The 13,149-nt window shown below is 40.2% G+C and overlaps 1 protein-coding gene across 10 annotated transcripts in view; it reads right to left on the bottom strand.

Annotated features, from left to right (window-relative positions):
- Nucleotides 1-13,149, bottom strand: part of syngap1b (synaptic Ras GTPase activating protein 1b) — a 183,196-nt gene that overhangs the window by 40,405 nt on the left and 129,642 nt on the right. For 9 of the 10 annotated variants that reach the window (XM_026184939.2, XM_026184943.2, XM_026184940.2 and 6 more), the window contains 2 exons: nucleotides 10,907-11,391; nucleotides 6,595-6,716 (listed from right to left, as the gene is read on the bottom strand). In XM_026184939.2, coding sequence (XP_026040724.1) covers nucleotides 6,595-6,716; nucleotides 10,907-11,391 — 607 coding nt within the window. The remainder of the gene's footprint in view (nucleotides 1-6,594; nucleotides 6,717-10,906; nucleotides 11,392-13,149) is intronic. The other variant, XM_026184946.2, reaches the window with a different exon arrangement.

Here is a 13,149-nt window from a genome sequence, read left to right as displayed (position 1 = left end):
GTGACAGGTATGTACCCCACCTCTGCCCCACTAATAGCTGGGACAGGCACCAGCCCCACCCAACTGCTTATCAGCAGATCATTTACAAATATATATCAAATATATATCATCATGCTATGGTTTACATATACAGGTGGCCACTTTAACATTTTCTTACACAGCATAATTATAAGAATAGGATATTTTTTGATACGCCTCTCAACACTGATCTACTGTGGCACCTACACATAACAGCTAACCTAGCAAAAAAACAACAATTTTAAATTATTTATTTAGGCACTTTGTTACTATCAGCCTGTCTCAAAAGGACATAATCGGTTCCCAAGAGTTGGCAGTTTGTCTTGTAATCGGAAGGTTGCCGGTTCGAGCCCCGGCTCGGACAGTCTCTGTCATCGTGTCCTTGGGCAAGACACTTCACCTGTTGCCTAATGGTGGTGGTCAGAGGGCCCGGTGGCGCCAGTGTCCGACAGCCTCGCCTCTGTCAGTGCGCCCCAGGGCAGCTGTGGCTACAGTGTAGCTGCCATCACCAGTGTGTGAATGACTGAATGTAGTGTAAAGCCATACAAATACAGGCCATTTACCATTTCTTTAGTTGAGCCTCTAAAAGATGCCAACACAGTTTGACAGGAATAAAACTGTATTTTTGCACCAAAAAGGTAATAATTTAAAAGCTTGCGTATTTCAGCAAGATATAAGGGGTGACTCAAGACTTTTGCAACTACACACGACCAAGTTTAAATGTCTATATCTGATTTAAGAAGCTGTGGTAAAATGCAGCACACACAGTATTAACACGGTTTTCTTTACAGCTGCATTTATGGCATTTATCCGAAACATTTTAAATAACCAATTAAACAATTCTTAATAAATCATTAATCCTGACACACCTGTGCTCACAGCCCACACTAACAAGCAAAGGAGGTCTGTGCTAAAGCCCATTCATCATCACCTACTCCCACCCACACACACATGTAGAGAAGCAGGTAAAATCATAGACCAACTCAGGAAACAGCCACACAGCCACTGAAACAAACACACGATGGCACAGTGAGTCTAACCAGATAGCCAGGACAGATGGTCAGGTGTGATGAAGCCCTTCAGAGAAGAAAGGGGGACGGTAGATTAGGAAAAAGGAAAGATAGAAAAGAAGCTGTATATCCTGCGCTCTGTGTCCGGTTCTTGGCTTCTCCCCTGTTTGGGCTCAAACTGTTTTTGTCTATGTTCAATCATAACGTTCCACAACAGAGCAGTGATTGCATGTACGGGACTGAGGGGGAGAGAAACATAGAGAGTGAGGGAGAGATAAAAATAGACCCAAAGGAATGAGTCAGATTGAGGGTACCATAGAAGAGACGAGAGAAAGAGTGGGGGAGGTCAGGAGAGGATGTGAGAGAAGGAAAGACTGAGAGAGAAAGGGCTGAGGCCTCAGGGATGGAGGGAGAAGACCTCTCAGTGGAAATCATGTTGATTATGTAAACAGTGGATCCTTTGGAGAGGAAGAAAGTGAGAGTATGGATTAGAGGAATGAAAGAGAAAGGGAAAGGAGGAAGCGCAAGGGTCGGGATGGATGAAGGGATTGAGATGAGAGGAGGAGTGATGGAGGTAAAAAGGAGGTCTATGCAAGGTCTCAGTGGACAGACATAAAAGACGAAACACACACACACACATGCATGCAGACACCTTGCAAATAGTCAGTGCATCACAACTGATGAACTACACACCTGGAAAAAAAAACTCAGGGATTAAAGACTAGGAACAAGGATACTGACATTGGGAAGGTGAGCTGAGCTTTGCTGTAGTGATCTAAAAGAGAACAAACCTGACAACAACCACTTTGCAAAGAAAAGCAACTGAACTGAAGCCACTTTTCAATTTCAAATACTAATTAAGCTCAAGACCCATTTCACTGAATTTGCTGCTTTTGTCTTTTATTAAACTGAAACAAAATGATTGTTGATCAATAAGGTTAGACAAACACTGGCAAAATACAAACTGAAGGCTAATAGTCAAACTGGGTTGTTTGACTCATAATTACTTATTAGCAATAAAACTTAAGCCTAAGCAACGGCTCTCTTCTTTCTTCCAGGTAAGCCTCCCATTTCTATGAAACAACATTTAATATGTATTTATTGGTTTATTTTTCTAATTCTTAAGAGCAGGAAGGCAAGTATTCTAAAGAGAAGTGCTTCTTTACAGACATTATATAGACATACACTAGATGCTTCATTGATTACTGCTATTTAAAGATGCATCAGCATATTGCAACTGCCATATTTTTACTGGGTCTTCTAATGTGTGTAACTCTATGCACTTGCCAATTAAATATAGTCATAACTCAGTGAAGTTTGCACAGATATTCTGTGGATTTTTGGCTTGTTACATATGCTACAACTGCATTTATTCTTGTTTAAGTTTAAAAATGCAAATTTTCATAACACAACACTTATCTTGTGTTGACTGTAATCACAACAGTCCAGTAATATTATGTTAAAAAATGTTCTACTACTCTGCAGCTGCTTTTTGTGATGTTCTACTATAAAAAAAAATAGTGTAAACAGTAAAAACTGAAAGGACTGCTCTCATAATTTTTGTAAATGTTGCTGTCCAGTCCTGCCAAGTTTTGATTTGAACTTAAAGCTACAGATGAGCCATGTAACTGCTTCTCCTCAGTGCTGATGTCCATGCTTAAACACAAAAATAGGTGAGTCTGGACAAGGGTTTACAACACTTAATGCTACTGCAACTACAAAATCAGCTACAAACTTACCAGTTATTGCACATTTTGCTTCTCACTCCTGATATATATGTAATAAATAAGTACTTAAGTAAATGCAGTAATAGGTAAAAACTGTAAAACAACCTTTCAACAGAAGTGTTTGTCCTTTTCTAGAAGCATTTCTTTCATTAAAACTTAAACTGAAAGAAAATCCTTGTATTTTATGCAGGGCTGGATCAGAATCCACAGTCAGACCAGCACCCACCCCAGAGGAGCATCTACATGCATATATGTACAGATAATTCTGAAAACATTTAGGGTAGATGTTGGCACAAGTAATGTGGGGTCATGTCAGCGTCTATTGCATCTTAACAGAGAACTTAATGATGGTTCTACAGAAAAAGGCAGCATGTCTCCAAAGATATTAGATTAAATCATTGGGAGGTATAATGTTTGAGATAAAATGTCATGCTATTTAAGAACTGCGATATTCTAGTGTGAAACAAAGAGACATCCCTTGTGCTACATCATGAATATTACTAATAAAGAAGTTTACAGGGTGTGGCTTCGGTAGTGCAAAGACTTCTTTTCTGTTTCCTGTTTTTGATGTTGAATAGATTTGTGTTTATAATTCTTTGGCAGACAAAAAAAGCTATCTCATTACATTATTTAGGCTAAAGATACGCTAATGATGAAGACTTCCACAATTTGAAACCTCAAATATATTAAACAGCTTTAAGAAAAACAAACAAACAAACAAAAAAAAAACGTTATTTTTCTGCAAGACAGAGTACCCTCTGCGACTACACAGAGTAATCCTATGGGGTACTTATGCTGAAAAATCTGAATGGACTGAAAGATCTGTTAAGTTTGGCTTATTAGTGGGAAGAATACAAAAATTATGTGCAAATATGTGCATCGTTGCAGCTTTTAGAGCCTGTTTGGGAGCTCAGATGCATATTTATGCCTGCATGAAATCTAATCCATGCTGAAAAAAAAGGCAAGCCCTCCCTGGATAAACAAACGTAAAAAAAAAAAAGGAATACAAATGAACAAAGCTGCAGATGTTCACCAGCACCCCTGACAGAAAACACTCAGAGCAAACCAGGAGCTGTGAAAGACGATGGATCAGCCACGAGGGCCTTGGCAAACAACCACGACTTCACATCGCTCTTGACTTTTTTGTCCGTTCAGTCTTCTCAAGTCAGCCGAGGATAATAGACATCCACAAGCTTCCCAAATGAATAAATCATGTGGAAACACACCTTGGCAGACACCTGGCTCTGCAAAGGTGTTAGCACTCTCCTGAGTGTGCTTTTGCCCTCTGTTTGGATTATACAACTGACCTTCACATTTGAAGTTTAAGTTTGCCCTGGGTCTAACTGTCCAGTGGAAGAATACAGAAAAAGTGAATGGACCAAATGAATGCTGAATCAGTCAGTTCATAGATGATCATTCGTTTTCTGTAAGTATTTTGATTTACTGTTCACTGGGGATGGATTTTAAATATTCAAAGAGTCTGTTATAATTAAAATCAAATGGTTTTTTAGATGCATTTTCTCTTGTTTTTATTGATGGCAGGTACTAGATAATGATACTAAATACTGCCAGAAGGTGGCATTAATGAAACGGGGAGTTTAAAAACATGTAAAACAGAGGAACACTTGACAAACTACCAGATGCTGGTTTTTAAAAACTTGCAGCACAGTAAGAGGAGATGATACTGTAAGCAAGAACTGGAGAAATGTGACAATGAAATTCACAGCTGCTAGAAAAGAGAGGAGGGTGAGTCCTGGGTGTAATCTTTGAGAACATTCGAATAGTTCCTGCTGAATACTGAACAGTATTTTTGCTCAACTCAGTTGCGCACATCAGGCTTTTCAGTTAAAAAAAATGCTGCTTGTCTCCATTTTATGTTTGCACTGAAATGTTTTTGGGATATTGTTTTGCTTTTGGACAAAACAAGCTAGAAGATGTCTGTCACAGTGGACTTTAGACATCTCCGAGAAGAACGCAGAGCTTAATCTACGAAATTATCAGCAGTTATCATTAATGAAAATACAGAAATAGGTTGCAGCCCTTAGCTAAATGCTTTGGATCCTTGCTGTTTATAGGCTGCTTGAAATTAGGCTCAAAACCTTGCACAGTTCCTCATTTATGTTTCTCATATTTGACAAACTAAAAAAATCTGAAGATTTTTGCACTCGAACATCGGTCATGCAACTCCTGTGTTACTGTGTCTGAAGAATTCCAGCACTGCTGCAACTATGTAGATGATACAGAGGAGGTATAATTAAGCAAATCTCCCACTGACTCATTATGGTCTGTACAGCCGCCATATGGCTGTCTGCTGGTTGCTATGGTGAAGCGGGGGATGTTTTTTCATCGGCTCAGCAGAGAAATAGTGAGTGCTGAGTGCAAGCGACAATGCAGTGAGAGAGTAAAATAAACTTAGGACTGTGATAGACATATAAAGGATTACAGAGACGGAGATTAGGCCATACACAGAGAAAGCTGATGCCAAGATACAGATAGAAAGCCAGAGACTGAGCTACTGATAGTGATAGATAAAAAGATTAATAGAGGAAGAGATGACAAGATGGAAAAGAATCAAAAGATGAGATAAAAGACGATAAAGATAGAAATCCATGGAAGCATGCTGATATAGATAGACCCTAATAAGTAAATAAATAAATAAATAAAATCTCCCCTTCTAGGCCATCTCTGTGGGTAGAGGTGGCATTGCTTTCACACCAGGCTCCTATTTCTAGAGCGCTCCTTGGAACCACAGAGACCCAATAACTTTTAAGCAACTGGATCTGCTCTGGTAAGCCAAAACACTGACCCTTTAAATTGAATTTATTTTAGGGGATTAAGCGGCAGAGAGTGAAGTATAGCACGGATGTGTGATGAGACTTTTGTGCTGTATGGTTTAAAAAAGGTTTTCAAAAAACCCTGTGTGAGTCGTTAGCAGCAAATGCTCTCTGTCCGCAGCTTCAGGATGTCACAACAGAACTATGAGCTGACAAACTGGGTATGGTGGCAACATTTAGGGTATACAACCTCATGATACAACGTCATGATACAACCTCATGAATGCTGAAAAGAAAACTGACAAGCAGACTTGGTTTTGATGCACTGCCTTCAGGCTAGGACACTGCAGACTGGTCCACTCAGTACTGCTGTTTTGACTGAAACTGAGGGATGTAGCACACTCATACAGTAGTGACTTGACAATAACAAGGTAGCCCTGCCCTAAAACTTACCATGCTTTTCCCATCTTTTTCAAAGATCACAGAACCAAAAGGGGCCATTTCCCTTTGATTTCTACACAACCAGACCTTTTTGCAACCACAGGAGACACCCACTGCTGGCTATTAGTAAGAATGTACTTCTGGAACAGCTTTTTTCATCAGTCACAACCATCCAGAGACTAAGATCTTGTCACCAGTCGACATGAAAGCTCAGTTTGACACACAAGTTGATATTTTCTCTCTGTGGCAGTTTGAGAGGCACGATGAGACAGATCTACAGATGCAGTGCTCAACATTTTCCAAAGAATAATATGCTATAATCTTGCATTTAAGATGATATATCTTGAGATTCTAGTAAACACACGTCCTTTCTAAGCCAAAATCTAATGTGCATTTTTGCCAGACTGACAGAGACTCTCAGTCAGTGTGCAACATGGTCACTAACTGTGCTATCACTGATTATGTAAAAGTAGATACAAAAACAAATAGTGATGTCATGATGGCATCCAAAAAGACAAACAGAATTCATGCATCTGTAAATGCAACAGCAAAATGCAGGACCAAACACAGCCTGTCAGTCCACAAACATCGCATGAAAACGCTCACACACGCTGACTCACTAACCTGTCTTGGTCAGCACTGCGGAAGCGGGGGAGGATCATGTGGCGGAAACTGCTAGTTCGGTCCAGTTTGGGCTGACTCTTGGCCCTCTTGATTGAGCCCTTCAACCTTCTACTGAGGAAACTCTGGAGCGTGGCGGAGGAGGAGAGCGACGACGAAGGCAGACAGATGGAGTGGGAGAGGGAGGAGGAAGTGTGTGGCGCGAAGTTACAGAGACAAAGAAGTGGTTGCCGTGAATTGGAAAAGATGAGAGATTGAGCGGTGATGAGAGGTCGATGTGGTTGGATAGGACAGGAAAGTATGGTATGAATGCGGATGATTTCCGTCATGTCAGCATGGTTTATAACAGATGTATTTGTGTGACGGCAAAATCAAATCGAGAGACAAAGACAAATGAAAGACACGATGCATGATGGGGAGAGCACAAGGTACATTTATTATCAACGAGGAATCAACTTGCTACAGAAAATTGCAATGTTGTAACAGATCCTGTGGTGGGCAGTGGTGAACCATTCAGTCCATAAGAACAGCAGAGTCTCACAGTTTGTCCTAAATGAGCTTCCTGGCACGATACAATCAAATATCAGAGAACTGGAACGAGGAATTGTTCATTGATAAGTGTTCGGTACATATTTTACATTTCATTTACAATTATTTTTTGTCTTTCTGGCTGGAAGTGGTTCCATTTTTTGTATATCAGCATAACACTTAAAAACCACCACCCACCAGATTTTGTATCAACAAACTGCATACTGAACCCAGGATCAGAATCTCGTCTACAAGGAGTGTGAGTGTGCAGTTTCCTGTCAATGTGATGGTCATAGAACTAAAAAAAGATGGGACTTTACTTAAGCTTAAAGAAAATGAAAATGAAGACATCATAGAACTAACAGCAAAATCATTTTACAATTAATAATCTGTTTCAAACCTTTTGAAAATAAAATATATGTTTTCTCTGTTTTTAAACCATATATTGTAAATAAACTGTTTTTGGTCGAGACTGTTAGTAATGCAAACAAGCTAGTGAATGAAGTCCCCTTGGACGATTATATCACTTTTTAAAACATTTGTAGACTTCCTGATTTCACACCCTGTGTTTGCAGACCTCAGATGTTAACGTTACACTCATTCCTGTAATAGTAAATTTAAATGTCCCCAAATATGCATGAAATATCATTACATGCTTTTTCTTCCACTGTCCCCTGAAGACGCTTTGCCCATTCAGCTTTTAGGTGCATCCTGAAGTGCTATCATTTCTATACCTACAGCATAACGACATTACTCAGCGGGAGAAATGACACCTTGTCATGTGGCATGAGTCATATGGCTTTGAAGCCTGTCTTGAGGATGTGACTAAAGACTTGGCTCCATCTGCTGGTTCCAACCTAATAGTCTGCATGACTAAATCTGATTTGATTAGCCGCTCCGTCTGACACGTTAAGTCTCAAAAAGTAGAAAGTCTTTAATTCAAAGAGTGAGAGAAAATCCCGAAAGCACAATAAAGCACAATAAAGAGAGCTAAGAGGAGGCCTGCGCTTTAGCTTCTGTGGCTGTGTTTGCTGTTCTGCACTTTGTTACTGGCTCAGCTTTGGGTTCATTCCAGGTTACTGGTGTCGTTTAGTGTTCCAGCTCATTTGATGCTGCGCATGTTTAATAGCTGTGTGTAATTAGTTATTAATTTTTTAAAACACTAATTGTCAAACATGAAATGGAATTCTGTCTGAGTTGAACAATATGCTCAAAATGGCAACTGATGTCTTAGCAGGAGATTTATTCTGATGCTTACTTTAGCGTTAATGCTATTTTACACTTGTTACAGCTTGGGGATGATTGATGCTAAATTATATTAAATTACCCAATTTATCGGTTTTGTTAGTTTCCTGTGCAACAATAAATGTAATAAGTCCACATTTTCTGCATCTCTAGAACAGATGTGGCAAGTTCAAAGTCAGCATGACCCACGGAGTCATGGAACACAGCAGCATTTAGAGAGAACAAGACAGACTGAACTAAACTGGAATTATCTGTTAAGCAGGCACTTGTCCCCAGGCTAAGTATGTTTTGCCTTAGGTAAGACGTTGCCGTGGGAAAGCATTCTTATACTGCCATTCTGTCACATGCTGCTGGCTTCACAGAGATGCACACAAGGTCTCCCATGGCATCTGTGCCTTGACATGATGGTCAGGGTAATTGTAGATGCTGAGAGGTAATGATCCTCTTCTAAAGAGGAACAAAGTTTGGAGGGGAAGCCGGAAAGCTGGAGTGGTGGTGGAACAACAGAAGAGGGTTGTGGCTTGTGTCCCATTTGCAACTCGATTTACTTGCTTTTTACTTTCACTTTCAGATGCTGGTTATTAGTGTTTAGGAAAAAAATGTGGCTTGAGTTAAATATGCTTAACCAGTGTGTTTAAATGTGACAGTAAAAAGGTTCAGGATTTGATGGTTCAGGAGAGACTGTCACGTGCTTGGCTGCACTTCTGATGAGCAGAATTTGTACTGATAAGAATTTGTGCCTATTTTTAAAGGATACAGTAACAGTTCTGCTAGATTTACCTGCAATAATGATTTTTTTCCCTCCAGGTTTCAAGTGACTTGCATTAAACAAAGTGTGAGTTAAAAATCAGAATGACCTTTTTTGTCACTGCTGAAAAGTTTTGTTTGAATCTTGTGTTTCCAATATGGCATTTATCCTGTCACTCAGGACTGCTTATCACATCACACAGGATGAAATATTGATACAACAAACACTCATCTCAGCCACTATGAAAAAAATGATGAAATAGAAAAAAACTCTGATCAAGCCCAACTGAGCCTTTACAACTGAGCTATTTTTCATACTGCAGCAGTGAATGGGCAGCAAATAGTTTCCTGTGATGGGAGGAAAACACATCCTGCCGTTCCCAGCTACAGTAACGGTGTGCAAACACCAGCAGAAATAATGGAAAAGGAGATGGGCAACATAGACTGCTGGCACAAACTTAATAAGACACCAGTCAATCCTCTAAGCCCCTTCGCGTTAACATTTGATACCTTGTGATTGAGTTTCTGTTGCCATTAATGAAACAAAAACAGATTATTTGTGCCCGCAGACACAAAATGTTTCGTGTGTCAGCTGCCCGCTTCTTCTCTGACAGACATCGTGTCTGGTTTAAAAAGAGTCACGATGATCCCAGAAATAATAGTGACACAACCTTTTTATGCTGCTCATCTTCATTTGACTTTAATGAATCATAGCAGGCATCTGGTGCATTTTAGCCTATTTACTACGAGTCACATTTACTTTATATCACATTTGCAATGTTTCAGCTCTTTGAAAAACCAGAGCATTTTCTTCTTATTAGTGGATATAGTCTCAGACCCTTGGTACAGATGACATTTAGACTGAGTAGTGTATTTTATTGCAATCTAGCTTTTTAAAAGTATTTAAAAAGCATTCTCTTCTCCTTGATCTCCTTGGCCTTTGCCTGCTGCAGTTTCTGGATTTATTCATTTAAGGTTTACTAATTAATAACAGTTTTAGTTTTATGAACTGCCTTTGTAGGTCGAATGCAATCTGGAATTTAAATGCATTCCTCTCAGTTTTTCTAAAGATAAACAAAGAACTTAAAAGCCCACATAAAATAACAGAAGCCATTATAAAAGCACAAACAGATTAAACATAAATGTAATGCTAAAAATGAAATAACTCATTTAGAATGATTATTAGAAACATGATTCATTTTCTTATTTTTTTTGTATTGCCTTCTTTTTTTGTATATTTTCATCCATTTATCATCCAGCAGTTTTTTTTCCTGCTGGGGAGTCTTGGCTTGTCTCATGCCCTGTAAAATATTCATGAAATTCAATTATTTTATATCCTTAATAATGCTCATGCAAACAAACAAATTAACAAATTGCTGTGCATGTCTTTTAAAATCTGATCTGTACTTAGGCTAATCTCTATTACCGCACAACGATGAAGTAACTTTGACAAACATTAATGCTGATGAATAGGTCCATTAAAGCATTAGTCAGATAATTGATTTTCATATTTTTGCAATAAGAATGGAGAATAATGCCCATCTGGAATGATGTGAATATAAATATAACATTAGACAAAATATATACCTTCAATTTCAAAATACTTAGTTAAAAGCTTTTAAACAAACTGGTGTTAAGCTTTTAAATGTGCGCCTGCTAACAATAACAGCAGCCTAATTGTGTGAACGTGTTTCTTTCATGCACATTCCTAGCTGTCGGGCCAAAAGCCGCCTGTATGAGTGTAGCATGCAAAAATAGCCAGTGTCTCTGCTTCAGCCATGTTTGTGTCACATACCTCAACAGGGGGCAGTGGTGCAATATATGCTCCTCCCGCCACTGGACTCGAACCGGCAGCCCTCCAGTCTCCGCCCCAGTACAAGAAGGGGGGGGAGGAGGAGGAGGCGGCAGGCGAGTGAGGCAGGGTGAAGGACAGGGAGGGGGAGAGGGGCAGCGAGCGGGGCAAGGGGGGCGTGCCGGAACCTTTCTTGAAGCCCTTTTGCTGCTGCGGCTGCTGCTGGCAAAAGGCGAGGGAGGGGGAGACGGCCAGGGAGAGAGGGTAAGGGTGAGGCGGGGTGCCGCTGGCCCGACGGCCACAGGTGTGCGGTGGACCCAGGGCGGGAGGAGGGAGGAGGGACAGCGAGAGGGATGGAGGCAGCGAGCGAGGCCGGGAACAGTGGGGGTTACTCACGGATTGTCGGAAGGGTTGAAGGGGGGCAGTGGGAGGGACCTCCATGCTGGGCTGCTTCCCGGTGGCTATGCTCTTCCGCCGGGCGCGATGATCTGCGAAAAGGAGAGGAGGTCATTGGGTAAGACACTATTATACATCCGTGGAAGGAAAACATCAATGGTAATATGAGGCCAGGACACAAAAATTGCAGTGCAGGACACAGGTAGAGCCAGAGGATGTGGACAAAGTAATGTGGAAATAAACAGCTGCGGGACAGCCGATATTGACATTCTGCCTGAAGGAACCAAAGAATATGAGAGCTCGATAGAGGTCAAAGGTGAGCGAGACAGAAATAAAACCATGCAAGGTCACACCCATTCACCAGCATCACTGCAGATTCTGCCGCTACACAGAAACTCTTATGCACTTTCATCTGTTGAGAGTGTGGGGGCTGACAAAGTGGAGAGATAGATTTTCTGTCTGGTTGTCAGCTGAGGCAAATGTTAACAGTCTGAATGTTGAGGGGAGGAACCGGGAGATGCATGGGTAGAGAGGCGCGAACATTAAACAAACAAAACACTTATCGACTTCCGTCTCTGAGTCAGTACATAATGCAGCAAATTGTCCAGTAAAGAAATAAAGTTCTGTCCTACACTTGATGGATGATGGAGAGAGTGTGGATGCACACAGAGAGGAGCAAAAACAAAACACAGGAGGCCAACTAACGGATCAAAAAAACAACAACAGAATTTTTTTTTAAAAATTTACTCAAAAATTCACTGACTGTGAATTTAAAGTATTGCCTACTTTGATCTTTGTGTCTTTCACTTTTGTCCTCCAACCAAATGCCAATTCTATCTCTGTGTCTCTGCACCAAATGTCTGCACTCTCAATGGGACTTCACAGGATATAATTACATATACACAGTTTTAATTAATTGCTTTTACCTACAAATCAATAAATTGTACATTCATAAGATACATGGAGGATTTTGTTAATTACGTACAAACCCTTTCTTCCAGTGGAAAAAGAAATGATTAAAACCTCATTTTTATTAAGCTCCGTGTGGCTTTCCAAAACTGAGATAATAGTTTACATTTTCAAACAGCTGTTTGTTGGTTTATATGTCAATAGGGCTGCCACAAACGATTATTATGATAGTCGACTAGTCACAGATTATTTTTGCAATTAGTCAACAAATCAGATCATGGACATAAAACGTGCAGCTTATTGCACCAGCAGCATCTGCTCTTATATAACTATCATTAGCTTACAGCTTGAAGTGTTTAAGGTATGTGCTAACTGAACTTTGCAGATTATCTCGGTGGAGTTTAATAAACTTCGCCATCTGCTCCTCGCTCGCTAATACATAGCATGACACTGGAGAAAATTCTCGACCACCTCACACTTGTGTTTAATGAGTTTACTGTTTAACGTTTATTCAGCCGTGTGAAAACTATAACTTTAATCTTAGCCAAACTGATTTACTCAAGAACAAATAAAACACTGAAAAAAGCCAAACAATAATATTGTTAAGTTATCTAAGTGACTTGTATATCATGTTTAACCTGAGTAGCAAAAGACCGCGGGGGGTTTGAAAACGATGTGCTGGGAGTTCGCTGTTCTCGCTGACCTCCCGGTGAGCTATTGAGCTAGTGGCTAACAGATGTTTCCGAAAACGTCGGCGCACTTTTGCAAATATGTGATGTCTTGATAAATCGAGCAGATATTGCCTCGCCTGAAATTATCTTAAAAGTTTATTTTGTGACCAAGAAAGAGTATTATTAAAACTAAGTAGCTGCCGCCATTGTTGGAAAATGGAATTGGTTTGGCCGCGCTATGAATTCTGGGATAGGTTGGGCCACGGACAC

Source organism: Astatotilapia calliptera, chromosome 11 (genome assembly GCF_964374335.1).
Source record: "Astatotilapia calliptera chromosome 11, fAstCal68.1, whole genome shotgun sequence".
Taxonomy (NCBI): domain Eukaryota; kingdom Metazoa; phylum Chordata; class Actinopteri; order Cichliformes; family Cichlidae; genus Astatotilapia; species Astatotilapia calliptera.
Note: the sequence above shows the minus strand (reverse complement) of the source record. Positions and strands in the feature narration are given on the sequence as shown.